General features: G+C 42.2%; 1 protein-coding gene across 1 annotated transcript in view; it reads right to left on the bottom strand.

Moving 5' to 3' along the window:
• Positions 1–15,973, bottom strand: part of kirrel3l (kirre like nephrin family adhesion molecule 3, like) — a 45,603-nt gene that overhangs the window by 11,693 nt on the left and 17,937 nt on the right. Inside the window, 3 exon segments of the mRNA XM_048160860.1 lie at positions 1,468–1,625; positions 4,531–4,680; positions 5,465–5,617. Coding sequence (XP_048016817.1) covers positions 1,468–1,625; positions 4,531–4,680; positions 5,465–5,617 — 461 coding nt within the window.

Here is a 15,973-nt window from a genome sequence, read left to right as displayed (position 1 = left end):
AGCATGGCTACTGAAATGTTATTTCGCCCTAATGGTCGGTGTACTTCTGATACAAAACACAGCTGTTTCTCTCATCTTGTTATCACTGTTAAAATCACACAGACATGATAATCCTAATCTAATTGTCCTATATTTCCTGATGCAAGTCCTAATTTAATAAGGAATTCCCATGATGCCCGTAATCCCATTTGAGCTCAAGTCTGTGCCAGCACTGTAGGTTGAGCATGGCAGAGAATTAAAGCCGCCATCAGTTTAGCAAGGCAGGTGTGCCTGTGTTTTACAACGCTGCCGGGACCATTCTGCCGTTAGCTCGTTTTCCCAAAGATCTGTCTATCAGCTCTTCCTGCTACACATCATCTTCGAAATCTATTTATTGTGTGTGAGAAATCAATACGCCTAAGTGGGGAGAGGTGTAGAGTCTAGGTGAATTGCTGCCCGCTGAAACTACAAGATAGCCTTAATGGAGGATGAGGTAGAGTTTTAGATTTGGGACGTTTGGAGGGGGGGGAAACACACAGTGCTGTACTGGGGCAGGAGCATTATGGGAAGACAGTTCCCTGGAGAGCCTGGGGGGAATCAATGGCAGGTCACACGCTTAACCTCCGACTCGCTGAATGCATTTTTACGCTAGATCGAGTCACGATGCCGCCTGTCATCAGCCTTCCACTCACTGTCCTTTTATTTTTGCTCATCTGCTCTCTCCCACCGACTTGCACCCCCTCTATCTACCTTTTTCACATTCCTTTACTTTGTTCTTTGTATCTTCATGCGGCTTTCCATCTCATTTTTTTTTTCTCCAGCTTAAATCAAATTGGCTTTGAGTTTTCTACCTCACTCTTAAACAAGCTTCTCCCGTGTTCATTTTTCCCTCATCTACTTTCCGAGTTTCATCTGTCTTTCTTTCTCTCTCGCTTTCCTCCTCTTCCCTCGATTCACTGCTGGCTCTTGCCCCCTTAAACGTGTCGTTTAGTGTCGTTTAGCGTGGTCAGAGAGCATGACAAATGTGACACTTTCGCAGTTGCACCCAGTTCATGCTCCATCGCACTTCCCATTGTGTTTCGGCATTGTTGTGGCTGATTTCCCCTCTCCTCTCCCACCCTCTCCCTTTCTCTCTCTCACTTTTCCTCTCTCACTCCCTCTCTCCCTCCTTTGCTCTTTCTCTCTCAGCGGAAACTGTATCAAACGCTTATGCCTGTCTGAGCTTTGACATGCTCCAGTTATGCTCGAGTATTAGAGCAACAGCGAGAGCGAGAGAAAATAGAGGCACAAAAGGAGGCAGCTTGCGGAGGGGTGATGAGGATGAGACATACAGAGATTGAATTCAGGAGAGTTTTCGCAACTTTGGGTGTGCACTGTGAGATGGTTAATGTGAAGGACAGGTAAGGGGAAAGACCGAGATCCTAAGCTGTAATCAGCCATAGTGACTTTTATGCCTGTCAGTAAAGACTGATATGTCCACAGCCTCACCTTTGAGTAGATGGCATCGTGCATTATCTCTCCATCTCGGTACCATGTAATCTCTGCGGCAGGTTTGGCTCCAGATGCCCGGCATGTCAGGTTATGAGGGGTGTGAGCTTTTAGTCGGACAACTGGCCCTCCTTCCACTACAGGATCTGAAGGTGGCACTGAAAAAAAAAAAAAACATATAAATTTATTATTTAGGAGAAAAAAAAAAAAAAAAGATGAAGGGCACATTATACTTGCTTTTACCTGCAATTTAAAGGCATCACATGTGGAAACCCATTCAATTTCCACCCAATTAGCCTGAAATGTACAGGTGCCAAATCACTATGGGAACCCACAAGTGGCTCATTGAAAAAATTGTGATAAAGCTGGCAATGACCAATGTGAGACTTCCCAGGTGAAAAAAAAAAACAAAAAACAAAAAAAGGGTACACTTCCATAATGTACTTAAAATGCTCTATTTTCTCGCACTAATTTTGTATTTAATATATTAAAAATTCTTCTTTAGTACTTCTTAAGATAATCTTAAGAACATCTAAGTGTATTCAACTGTGCTATTTTGACACGCTATACATATGAACTAAAATGTGCTATTAACATACTATGTCTGTATTAAAAACGTATTTAGTTCCTACTTGTAGTACACTTGAACCCAAAGTGCATGAAAATAGAGCACTTTAAGTACATTATGGAAGTATACTTTTTTTCACCTGGGTTGGATTTGTGAGGATAAATCTTAAAATTGATCCCATCTTCATCTTTGCATCTTATTGATGATATGTGAACCTGGACCACAAAACCAGCCATAAGGATCATTTTTTTAAAATTGAGATTTATATATCATCTGAAAGCTGAATTAATAAGCTGATTTCCATTGATGTATGGTTTGTTAGGATAGGTCAATATATGGCCAAGATACAACTATTTGAAAATCTGGAATCTGAGGGTGCAAAAAATCAAAATATTGAGAGAATCTCCTTTTTTAAAGTTGTCCAAATTAAGTCCTTAGCAATGCATATCCACTCACAAAAAATCCATTTTTGATATATTTATGGTAGGAAATTTACAAAATATCTTCATGGAACATGATCTTTACTTAATATCCTAAAGATTTTTGGCATAAAAGAAAAATTGATATTTTTGACCCATACAATGTATTGTTGGCTATTGCTACAAATATACCTATGCGACTTATGACGGGTTTTGTGGTCTAAGGTCAAATATGTTGTTAATGTTATTTTACACAGTATAATGGCATTTACTATATAGAAATTCTGTATACACTAGTGCTAGAATGTTTTTGAAATTAATGTTTTGTTGGCAACCAACATGGTTAATCAACATCGCAATATTAAATTCACTTTTGAGTGTCCTAAAGACCAATATACTATTCCATTCAATTCAGCTGTATCAAAGATTGTTCAAAATGTCCTGTATTTTCAAACATGTATAAATCCATACCCTAACCTCTTCCTGACTGCAGTGCAGAAGCATTTAATTTTGCTGGTTTGACCTATACAGAACAGGCTGGTAAATGGACAGAGAGATTGAGAGAGATTGTCTCTCTCTGAAAAAAGGTTAGGACAGTACTCATGCCCTTTTAACATGGCTGAGATTTGCCATTATGAGTCTATTTACAGGCACTCCGCCGCAGGCCCGTTTCATCTGAATTACTGATTTGTTCATTTGTTTGCATGCCTGTGCGCAAGCCTTGGGCAAATAGTGTCTGCCACCTTTGATGAAGGTGTCCATCTCGCAGTACGCAAAGAAACGCGCGCAAAAAAAAATTCTTTCTGTGGTACACACTCTTCCATCTGTCCTGCTCCTTTTCTCCGAACCAATTTCTGTTTTTGTATCAGAATTGTCAGAGGTCTTTTCGTTGGCCTTGCCCAGATGCTAATGGAATCCGTGTGCGAGGTGATTCTAATTTCCATGCGGATTCCCTCGACTGCACTCCTGCCGTTGACTTTTTTGACTCTGTTGGATTGCTTTGGTCTCATCCGGCTGCATTGATTTCCCCACATGCCCCTACATGCACGTACACACATGAATGCTCACATACACGTACACACACACACACACACACACACCTCTTTCCCTTCATGTAGGAGCTGGCATATTTGCTACGCTCTAGTCTGGGAATTCGAACAGTGCGCCAAACATCGGCATTGTGCACAAAGGCTATTGTTGTAGCCCTACTTTTCTTTGGTGAGTCTGTGTGGATGTGCCAACTTTGTTCAATTAGAGACAGAATTCTTGTTATTTTGCAGTAACAAACTTTATCGTTCTCATAGCACCAACTCTTTAACTTACTATATTTTTAGCCCTTGATATTGTGGGAGAAATCTTTTTTTCTCCTTAGCTGTGTCCAATTTGGGCCACCAGGTGTCAGTAACGCAGCACTAAGCTGAAATCCCCAGTGAAGCCCCCCATACCCCCACCCCCCCAGTCTCCCCCCTCTACCCCCTGTCGCTAAATGCCGGAGAATATGTAGATCAATCATATTGCGTTAATGTAAAAGCAGCCCTGTGGTTGATGAATTCTGTGAGTCACTGTAGAATGTGCTAACTGTGCAGACTTTGACTTTTAACCATTCACGCAAGTCATTTGTGACTGCTGCAATCACATTTCCTTGGCCCTTCACTGTGTTAAGTGTCAGTAGGCTACAGAGAGAGAGAGAGAGAGAGAGAGAGAGGGGGAAAGAAACAGTGAGGAGGGGGTGGGATATTTTCCTCAGTGTTTATGTCGACTCAGTATGATAAAAAAAAAAAAAGAGTCCTGTTGTGGCGTGATTTAAAATTGTGAATAAATAATGAAGGCATGACTTACGATTGCATGGGGGTGGGATCTCTGAAGTGTTTATGCGGAGAAGAGAAATTTGCAGTGTTACAAATTTGAGGCAGTATTTTAAATACTGTTAATGAAATTGGGGACTATGAGGAATGTTCTATTCCCCCCTCTTTTAATCAGTTGCAGAAGAGTTATATCGCAGTGGTTTCTTCTCGCTCTCAATCACACTCGCTCTCAATCACACTCACTCATATCTCACACACACACAGTTCTTACCCAGCACCGTCAGTCTGGCTCTGTGTGATCGCAGCCCAGCCTGCGTGGCTTGACACTCGTAGACCGCATCATCACCTAGCTCAGCTGAATCGATCACCAAGCTGTGCTCACCTGATAGTGGGTCTCCCATCAGAGAGTAACGTACCCAACCTGGTCCACACAAACAACACTGTTAGAGATATACACACACACACACACACACATATTGCCATCACAGATAGGGCTAATTTAGAGACCCAATTCAATGTGCATTAGCATCTTTGTGTCACTTGGTCAGCAGCAACACGTGAGATGCTTCGCTCATGCAGCCAGCCAACAGAGATGGCCTTAACTGTCCAGGTTGCTAATTTCAAAGCTGCTGGGGAAATAATTTTAAATGTCAGTGCGTGACATGAGCGGTGATTGATTCTCCACCTCACCCTGAGCAGACGGCTGAGATGATTAGACAAATTAAACGCTAGTTTGCATTAGCCGCAGTGTTTGTTTGCCTTCCCGTTTCTTCACTCAATAGAACCTAGGAAGTAAGGCTGTGACATTACTCAAACACACATCCACTGCAGAGGAGGGATGCTGCCCTTTACCTGCCAATCTATGAATGGTTTTATCTCCCAGTTGTTAATTGGAAAGAAATAGATGAAGATAAGAGAAGACTAAGCCTTGGTAAATGGACTTCAATAAGCATTGTGTACCTCCTGGGGGAACAGCATTTCTGCCTTGCCACTTGCTCTAAATTTGGTTGACATATAGAAAACTGGGTTTCTAGCTAATTACAAACCAGTGCACCATTTAGAAACACCTTGAAAATTAATTACGTTGACTTCATTTTTTTTTTCCCTTTCAACTCAATTTTCAAACCTGACTCAATGATGAAAAGCAATATTAAATGGGATGACTCTTAACCTCACTCCTCATTCAGCTTTTGTACAACTCTTACCAGGTAGGTCTCGTTCACCACCTAACGCCAGGCCATCTTTGGTCCACTGCACCATGCCCCGATATCCCACAATCACACAGGGCAAGGTTACTGATTGGCCAGCAACCACTACTTGGTCCTGGGGCTGCTGGGAGAAGTAGGCTGCTTGAGACACTGCAGGAGGAACAAAACAAAAAAATAAAACATCATTAATACGTTGGTTGTTGTTTGATATTGTAAAATATGTATAATAAGAATGCCATATTCCATCATCTTCTTTGACTAGTTATTGAAAGCAGCACTCTAAATGTGAGTGCTGCCAGTTAGTATATATGTGGTATGTATGTGCATAGTCCTTGTGGACCTTCTGGTTAATGAAATTTATATCACACATTGTAAAACTGAAGCATCCTTCGAAGCAACCGAAGACTTCATAAGAGTATACAACTGATGCAATGATGGGCTTCAATCTACCTCATTCGGTTTGCAACAAATTGGTTAAAAAAGCATGCCCATGTCATTTATTCTCTTCCAATCTTACTGAGTTTTTTTTTTTTTTTTTTTTTGCAGAAGTGGCACATTTCTTTGCATCAGTCTGCCTACAAGCCTGGCTCTCTGAAATAAACCAGTTGCTGGTTGGATTACCATGGTAAACTACAGCAAGGCTCTCCTTCCTAATGCTGAAGCCTATCTGTCATTTTGCTCTAACCAGTCCAGCTTTCAGGTCAGTGATTTTGTACAGGGAGAGAGATGGGAAAGCACAGAACACATTAGTGTGATAGTATATTAGCGCTGAATCAGCAAGAGCCATTCCAGCTCACATTCACCATCTCTCTGCAGCTGGTAATACTCTTCCAGTTACACAATGAAACACAATTTTCCTTGCAGTACCCATGCACTGGGCTCTAGGAACATATTACCCTTTTACACTGATCTAAACCCTTTTTTGCCTACCCAACACACTCTTTTAAGTAAAGTTTCACGACTGGTCACACACTGTGCTACGTTTTTTTTATCAAGGCCAGTGAGTGGCATTTCGCTAACTGATTGATGCAGAAAAGGCTAATATTGCATCATCTTCCGGCTGGAAGAAAAAAGCACAGTCCATAACACATTTTACAACAGTTTGGTTTTCTGTACTTGGCAAGGGGTGTAGGCGTCAGCTGGTCATGACTTATTTAACTCTTTCCTATGCCCATATGGCAACCTGCATAGAATGACATGGAAAGCAATGTCCCGTTGAGCCAGAGAATCTGTTACTACTTTCCAGGATGGGGGAAGTGCTATTTTTTAGTAAAATTGTTGGTTAAACAATCAAAGGAGCTTTCAGCATCCCATGAGAGCCATTCGTTGTGGGTTGAGAAAGGCACCTGCCGCCTCACTGCTTTCCCTCTATTTTGGCTTTGCTGCCATCTTTCTTTCTCCTTTATAAACACTTTTTGCTTCCTGCCTGATTGGCATAGAAGCTCTCAGTTCTACTGAAAATAAACAACAATAAAAAAAAATGCAATAAATTTGTCCAGACTAAACAACAAACAGCCTCTCTCTCTCTCTCTCTCTCTCTCTCTCTCTCTCTCTCTCTCTCTCTCTCTCTCTCTTACTATTCCAATCACTTTTATATACACACATGGGCTTCTTACACACATTTCTGTGTTTCTCCATTGCAAGAGCTTCATGATTGGATCTGGTGCATCATGAGCCCTCTTGAAAGTAGAAAGATGGCAACCAGCCAGAAGTAACTAATCCATTCACATGAGATTTCGGAGAAAGCGAGGAAGAAAGAGCACAATTTGATGGAGGTTTTAGAAGGGGAGGGCTGTTACTGGTCCTTCAAAAAGAAAAGGACCGTCCCCCATTTTTTCTGCCTTTCCTCCTCTTTCTTTGCCCTTTTATTTCTGTGTGGTTAAATAGGAGAATAGGGTGCCAGTGCTGGATAAAGAGGGATCTATTCAGCTGGTGCTAAACCCCTCTGAAACTTCTCTCTTTGGGCCAGGGGTGTTTAAACAGACAGGGTAGGGGGCCCCACCCTAGGGGGGCCAGCAAGACGGTGAAAGGAGGGCAACATACGGTGGCCAGAAACACACTATTGTCCTCTTGTCCCTTGGTTTTAATAGGCCTCTTCATTTCCAATCAATCCTGCTAAATGCAAGTTTAATAGCTTTTCAATAGCGGCTTTTCCCCCCCTGAGGGAGCCCAGGATTTTCTTTCTCCTCCATGCTCTCTCACTCTCTGTTGTTCTCACTCTCTCTCTCACTTCATCATTCTCACTGCATTTCTTTGAGCTGAAAAGGGGCTTCCGAGCTTGGCTGACAGAGTTTGGTCGAGACTCAATTATCCACTCCATCAAGGGGTGCAGCAAAGACCATCCACCCCCCTAACCTCCTACACAACCCCACACCAGTGTTCTCTCTCAGAAACATAAGACTTCTTTCCCTCCAAGGCAAAGGCAAAGGCCAGTGCAGATTGCAGGTCTTTTCAAACTTGCCTTTTCCCCCACTTGTGCTGACAGTCCTCTTTTCTTCTCTTGAGGATGGACACATCCAGAGAGGGAAAAAAATACCGTTAAAATGGAAGCTATACCTCTACTTCCTTGTCTTTTTTTTGCACAGCACCAACCTTCTACTAGACAAATTAAATAGTAGGTAAAAACCAACATAACCATTCCATTTCAAAGTGTAAATAAGAATAACAAGGGAAAAACACACATCATGCCTGATTCTGCCAATTACTACCCTAAGATCACCCTGCATCCCAAAAGTGCCCCATTCCCAATGATAACTGTTATTGAGAAGAGAATATCAAATGCTCAGAACTAGTGGTGTCTCTTCCAAAAGGTACCTAGTTTCTTCCCTAGACCAAATTATACATCAAGATTCAAATACTTGTTTGGTATTATGCATTTTTCTTCCTGGAGTATTGTGATTTTGTGATTTATTGTTTTCATGCTATCATTTTCAAGGACATGAGATCAAAAGAGCTAAATATGATTCTTTTGTCAAAAACAAAACTCTTCTTGACATTATTATTAGTGGCAGTATTTCTAAGCCAATCCTTTAACTGTGTTCATATAGAATCATTCTTTTTTTGTACACTTCTGCCATCCCTGGAGCTCCACTTTTATGAGATATTGAGTCTTTTTACAGATACTGTAATTGTGTTGTGCTTCTGGGATTCTCCTTTTTGCATCAGGTACTGGATGAACATCGATTGCAATTAAAGAATCTTGCCCCAGCATCTAAATGTTTACGAGCGGTGATAATTCATCAGGATGAGCCAATGTTTAAGGGCTTTTGTACATTCAATAGTTCCTCTTTAGACCCCTCACTGAGTTGTGCCTCTGTGCATGTCTTTAATCACTCTCTCTCACACACAAGACATTCACAGCTTGCATTCAGGCCCATTTACAAGTTATGTACCCGTATCAATGCATGCACTAAGCCTTATGAGCAAAACCAAAAACATCTTTACTACCCTTGCATGTAGACATTCACATGCACAAACCCACATATACAACGAAACGAGTTCACACCACGGGAGTGATTCAGCGCTCTCCAAATCTTGCTCCAAGAGAAGCTCAACAAAATATCACGTCTGGTTAATGAGTCATTTCAAATTGGAATAATTCCTCCTTGCTGAATTAGCCAATTCTTTAACGGCATGTTAGCGGCTTAATTACATGAGTTCATTCCTGACAGGGAATGGAAGAAGGAAAAGACGAATAAAATGAAGGAGGTATTGAGATGAAGAGGAGCAACAGTAGGAGAGAACATTTTTATAGGACTCCTGTGAGGTTTTCTAAGCTGGACCTGCTTTGAATGCCCTCATGGAAAGAACAAAAACTGATTTAACATTAACAAAAGTACATAAACGGTAGGAAGGAAAATGAATATCGCATATAAAAGAGGATAATAAATTTGGTACTCACATGAGAAGGTCAGACAAAAGGCTTGGTATTAACATGGCTGTCTGGCTCATACAATGTCATTACAAGGTACCATAACAAATAAAGAGGTGCGTGGGATAAGACAGAGAAAGCCGTCTCTAAAACCTACGTTGTGATTTGCTCCACAGTGTGTGGCATCTGCGTGTGCCTGTGTGTTTACGCGTTCCCCCTTCCCCTAGTAACAAGGTCACAACACACTTGGCCTGATACACTTTAATCCGGATTTTTTCAAAATGGAATATCATTTCACGGCACTGGATGGAAGCAGAGAGGAGTGTGTGTTCATGTGGTGGCGTAAATAGGGCAGGCGTGCTGTGGGGATTGCGGCTCACATTTAGTTGCTACTTTGACACAGTGACTTTGTCTTTTTTTGTCACATGTTAAGTGCAGCTGCAGCTGGGCCTGACTTGAGCATGACATATTAAAGAGCTTTGCTTTTTTCTCTCACTCTCCCCTAGTTTCTCCAGGCTGTTTTTAGAGCCCAGGATGTGTCTGAGGAGAGAGCTATGCACTCTGCCTCACTGGGACGAACGGACGAACAGATGTTAGCAATGATCCCTCTCTGGTCTACCCTCACTAGGGACAGCGGGGAGTCTTGATGGTATTAGTGAAAGTCTATGTTTGTGTGTGTGTGGCACTTGGTTTCGCCCCTGGCACAGTTGCAGATAAATCAGAATATTTATCCCATGTCAAGCCATATTTAGCCCTCCCTCAACCTCTTCACTGTTTGTTCTGACAACTCTGATTATAAACAGTGAAGATGTTGTAGGAGGGTAATACCGCTCACATGGATTCATGATCATGCTAAAATCTATAATGATAGATTCAACGCATTTGCAGTTTTGCGCAATCTTCCAGGTGAGACACATTTGAATACATATAATGTTATATAATCCAATTAATTCCATATGTTCAGGTTCTGTAAATAATATAAAGCCCCCCCCCCCCCCCCTCCCCTCAAAAAATAAAATAAAATAAAAATAAAATCACTGAACTGTTTAATTCACCCTTTTCGTAGCCTGCTCTTCTATTAAGTACATACACCACCTTGAGCATTGGGCTAAAGACTTGTCTAGAGGAGAAGATTGGAATACAAAAGAAGGGTAAAGGGGTGGATGAGTGCAGAGGAAAAAGAGAAAACTAGTGTGAAAAAGTAACTTGCTGGAAATAAACAGGGCTGGCTAAAAGCGATCCATTGTGCCTGCTTCAGATAAGGCCACTAAACCCAAGCTGGAAAGAGCTGAGCTCCATTCTGCGCCATGGAATTATCCTTTTGTTTGGTATGGGTAGACTCTATTGTTTCGCTCTCATTGTAGAGGGTGTGTGTGTGTGTGTGTGTGTGTGTGTGTGTGTGTGTGTGTGTGTGTGTGTGTGTGTGTGTGAAATAGTTTAAGCACATGTGAAGATGTGTTACCAAAGTCCCTGTAACATTCTCTAGGCTGCATTTTGAAAAGTCTCCCTTGTAAACATAGCCATCTCCTCTACCTAATGTCCAAACAAACTGAGCCAAGGGCCACTGGTATTTGTTTCTGTGGTTTCAGAACCTGCCACATTTCATTCCTTTCTCTTCTCCTTCGTTCTTGCTTTCCCATTTGCCTGGTCTCATCTTCTGCACCTTATCTCCTGCCTCACATTCCAGTCACATCTTTCTCCCCCTTTCCTTTCTCACTTTCAGTGTTGTTTTGTGTCTAAATTGCAGCCTAACAGCTTTTTAAGAGCTGTTTGCAGGGGTTTAATCCTCCTAGCCTCTTATTCAGTCTGCAGTCTATTGTAAGCATCCTGGCACAGTACGAGACCCTTTTCAGGACGACCATACAGCTCATCCATCCATCACACCTTCTTCCTCTGTCCTTCCCTCTCTTCTTCTAGCCCCTCCAATCCCTTTAGTAAACCCCCACTTTCTCTTTTCCCTCCATCCCTCTCTCTTTTCTCCTGTCAGCCAGGCCTGATCCCCGGCATCAATGCTGAGCAGGGCCCTTTTCACAGTTACATAAGGTGTGACAAATTGTTGATTTGCCTTCTCCATGCCTGTTTCTGCTCCCCTCTCCGCATTCCAGACACCCTGTCCCTCGCTCGCTCCCTCCCTATCCCTGTCCTTTCTCTATTTATCGGCATGAAAATTGCAGGGGTTCAAGTCAGCCTGTCGACAGAGAGAGTGAAACGGGGATGATGGGGGGTCCGCAGCAGCAAGAGAAACACAGAATAGGACATAAGAGCTTCCAGCAGGGGTGGAGAAGGGAAGAACAGGCTTCTGACAGATAGAGGGCTCAAACAAGCCTATGCTTTTGAGAGGGAATGAAGGAAATCTATAATCAAGCTTCTCACCCTGCAGTTATTTCTCACTCTGTCTTATTCTCTTGTTAGGGGTGCTTGCTAAGGCAAGCATCACTATTAGAATTTCTCATACTTAGAGTTAGGGATTTGAACAAACCACGAACCTGAAGTATTAAACTGACTATGGACATGAATGATTTACATACATTTACATTTCATTTTGTGATACCTCAAATTGTGTGGCGCTTGTGAGGAGTGTTGTGCTATTACTTTTCTAAGTGACAAGACTTACAAGTTTAGCCTGAAAAAAATAAAATAAATAACAGAATTAAATTTGAATGAGAGACCTAAGTCATATCTGGACATATAGGTCAAAAGTAGTCACCTAGAAACCATCCGGAGCACCCTAGCAACCACCTAGAATACCCTAGCAACCGCCAAGAACACCTTAGCAACTACATTATATCCTAGCATTATGGCAGCAAAATAAATATCTTCAAAAAATGAATCTTGGCCTGTCAACAGCAGTAACATTGACCACATCGTCAGATTGCGTCAACCCTGCCAGGTCACATAAGAAGGCCGATAGCTAAATTTTGAAATGAGAATGATACTGAAATATATGTGTGTGTGTGTTCCGCATAAGACCTCTGCGTGCAGCAGAGGCTGCGTCTGTCACGCACTCCTCATGCTGTGCAGCAACTCTGGTGAGCGTCAGAACTTTTCCAAGTGTCATTATTCCAGCGTTCCCATTCTCACTCTCCCACTTCAGAGTCTAAGAACTCCTCTACTCGCAGACGGAAAGCTCTCCGCTAGGAACACAAAGAGGCTGGGAAGAAAAAAAAAAAAAAAAAACTAGAGAGGGAAGGAAGAGGGGGAGGATGAGATTGTCTCTACACATCAGCCAACTGTCTTGACAAGATGTTGATTGAGCCAGTCTTGTCATTTCATTCCTGCAGGTCTCCTGGTATTTTCTGGAGATGGTTATTGCTGCTGCTTTCCCTTCTCTCTCTCTTCACTTTATCTACTTTTCATGCCGCCTTTGTCTAATTCTCTCTCTCCTATACAGCATGCACCAATCTCTCTTTATCTCTCTTGCTCTCTGTTGCTTGGTGTACAGTATGATCTAAGATCTAGTATGCTTTTAAATCATTAGCGTTGCGTGCTCTTTGCATAAATGCGAAGGTTGCTGTATGCACCAACACCCACACAATAATGGAAACATCTACAGGTACGCCTCTGATGGGCTTCATTCATTGCGGGGAAAACTAAATAAATACAATAAAGACAAATTAATAAATAAATAAACAACGCTTTTATATGCACTCTCATTTCATTCCTCTGGCTGCGAAGTCAGGGTAAACAACACTGAGAAAAAGCAACACTGTAAATATGGCAAGATGATTAAAAATCCATAAAGTCAGTGAAAAGATCACGTTTAAACGTGCCCCCCTTATTTGCCTTTGTTGATCATTCTGCCCTGCACTCACTTTCAAAAGGCAAATGAAATGAAAACAAAGAAATCTAGCACTTATACTGAGCTATTGGGATGCTAGGCTCAATGCCCTGGGGTGTCAATTAATTTAGTCTGGGGATTTGTGGCCTACACTTCCTAATTGAGCCCAGTGGAGGCCCCTGTGGCTCTCTATGATAGGAGGAAGTGCGTTCCATAATTAATACATTTTTTTTTCCCCTCATACTGTCTTTATTATTATTATTTTTTAATGAGGAAGTGATGTTGTAAATGTATGCATCTCATTAGAGCAAAGGGGGCCATGCACTTTATTGGTCTAAATGCGGAGAGGAAAGGGAAAATAGCTGTAACCTCAGTTGTTAGTGGCATGCATGGGAGTATGTGTGTTGGAAAATAAAGAGAGATGGGTTCAATGAATACCTTGTTAGGGTTGTTCAATGTGTGTGCTTTTTTTTTTTTACTGCTTGGAGGTTAATGTGGCACTGGCAATTCTATTGAAGCTTTCTCTAATTTGATGTTTTTTCCTCTCTCTTCGAAAGAGAGACCGGCCATGGTTGAGTGTTGTTTTTGAAGACCTCCAGTTTGTTTGATATACAAGAGATTTAATTTCTGTTCCATTAGAATTTCCCTTTTCCATTAAAATTTTCCCCATCCCGCCTGTTATGCTTTGTTTCTTTCGACACCTATGTGGCGGTGACTTCTATTCGCATCACATAACAGTATATAATTAAACAAACAGCTCCTTCATCTCTCTAGGAAGGGTGGCATCAGCTGAAACAATGAGCCGCCTCTTCGCCGGTGAAAGGGCTGACCCATGCTCACGGACGGCCTTCAAAACCACCGTGATTAATCGATGTCTGTGCTTTTCACAGTCACCACAGTTTGCATTTCCTTCCTCTATCAAGTTAAGGTGGTAGGGGGTTGGGTAGTTTAATTAAAGACCGAACTGTCCTGTTCATCAGATTAGCCTGGACTCAAAAGTGTTCTTTTAACATGACTGATGACTAAAACCCTCCAGAACACAAAATAATGGCTTGGCGAAGGAGGATAGAAAAAAGATTGAAAAAATCTTACCTGCCGACCTCAATACATCCTGGCTTGCTTAGCGCAAAAGAAAAGAGGGAGGGAGGAAGGGAAGAAAAAAGTAATTTCCTGAAACTCCATTTCTTTGGTGGTGATTAGCAAAGAAGCGTAATTAGGCTGAAATGTGAAGTCAGGATTTTTTTTTCTTTTTTTTTTCTTTACGGATTGAACCACTTCCTCTGGAAAAATCTGGCCCTGATTAATGAATGAATGATTAATGAGTGAACTAATAAATCAATTAATTATTAAGCAAGCACTCTGAACAAGAGAAAAGGGAGGATAAGGAGTTGGAAGAGATTGTGAAGGGAGCATTGTTATGGAAGCCACACACACATCGTCTGAAGAACCTTTAGCTGAGCATAACTGTGGATTCCAGACAAGTGTTAGTTTTAGCCAAAAGGTGACATTCTTAACATTAGTTTTAGCCAAAAATGTGACATACTCACATTCATTTTTACTGATTGGTGACATCGTGTTATAACAAGACAACAAGTTGTAACCCTGAAGCACAGAGGTGGCAAATCTTCCTTCCCCGCTTCATCCCTCCTTCCAACTTCCTACACCCTCCCCACTTAACTAGGACACTCTATCAATCTTTGATAATACTTGGCGTGGGCTGTGGCTGCGAGACCAGCGACGGGAGAGTTGAGGCAGCACAGCATGGCGTGATGTATGAAATGTGGGCCGTGCCAATAACAATGATATACTGTAGCGTTTTCCAGTCAAGTTTGACCTTTTTTCCTCCGCTGATATTAATCGCTGCAGCGCCAGAATACATGCCTGATCTATTTCTCCCCCAGGAACCCCGTGCACTTTACAGTGCCGCTCTGGCCTCTCCATGTCTTTGCTAAGCTTTCTTTATCTCACTTCCTTCTTTCTTTCGCTAAGACTACCCCCTGTTGGAGCGCACCTCACCAGGATGCGCCACCTAACTGTTATTTTATGATTGGATAGGTTTGTTGTGGCCTTTTAAAAAATGTGACGTGCCCCTGTAAACCTTCAACTCCCCAGTGCACAAGACCCAGCTTAAACATAAGAGAACTTGCTTTGTGATAGCCAGAGATATAGATCTCTATGCTTTGGCTGTGGCATTATTAGCTGAGCATCTGAGCAAAAGGAGTAGACACTGAGCTTTTGAAGAGAGTCTCCTGGGGGCTTTGGAACCGGGCAACCTACAGAAGAAGTCAGGAAAAAAGAGAAGGAGCCTCAAGGCTGTTTGGCAGGATTGTTCCTAGTTAATGTGATGGAAAATGCCAAGTCCCTCTCATGCTCTCTCTTTCTCCTCCTTTCCCTGTCCTCCTCCTTTTCACTATCTTCTTGTTGACTGGTACTATGCTGCCAGTGTGGAATTGCAGATTTCCCCGGTCTCAATTGAGTGAAAAGGGCTTTGTCCTTCTATTTGGGGAGGATCATTGAACAGAGTTTGGGACATATGGTCCCTGTGTGCTGGTCCCTGCCTAGCGTTGCTGAAGAATGTAGTGGGAGGGACATCTGACCTCCCCGCTCTTCTTTAACACCTAGCGTGCCTAACTCAGCTAGTGGCATGATGAACTTAAACACTTCATTGTGTGTTTTTCTTTCGTTAGGTATTTTTTCCCTCCTGTCATCAGCTCTAAAAGTTAACTGACCATGGGAGGAGTGCTGATAGCGCTGGGCGGGAAGAAATGCACAGAAGGACAGATGTTTTCACAAATTCTCCTGCTAATAACCCTCCCATGTGTGTTGCACCAAAACTCTGTTCTTCCTAGCCTTAAGC

Source organism: Megalobrama amblycephala, linkage group LG16 (assembly GCF_018812025.1).
Source record: "Megalobrama amblycephala isolate DHTTF-2021 linkage group LG16, ASM1881202v1, whole genome shotgun sequence".
In the NCBI taxonomy this organism is placed as follows: Eukaryota; Metazoa; Chordata; class Actinopteri; order Cypriniformes; family Xenocyprididae; genus Megalobrama; species Megalobrama amblycephala.
Note: the sequence above shows the minus strand (reverse complement) of the source record. Positions and strands in the feature narration are given on the sequence as shown.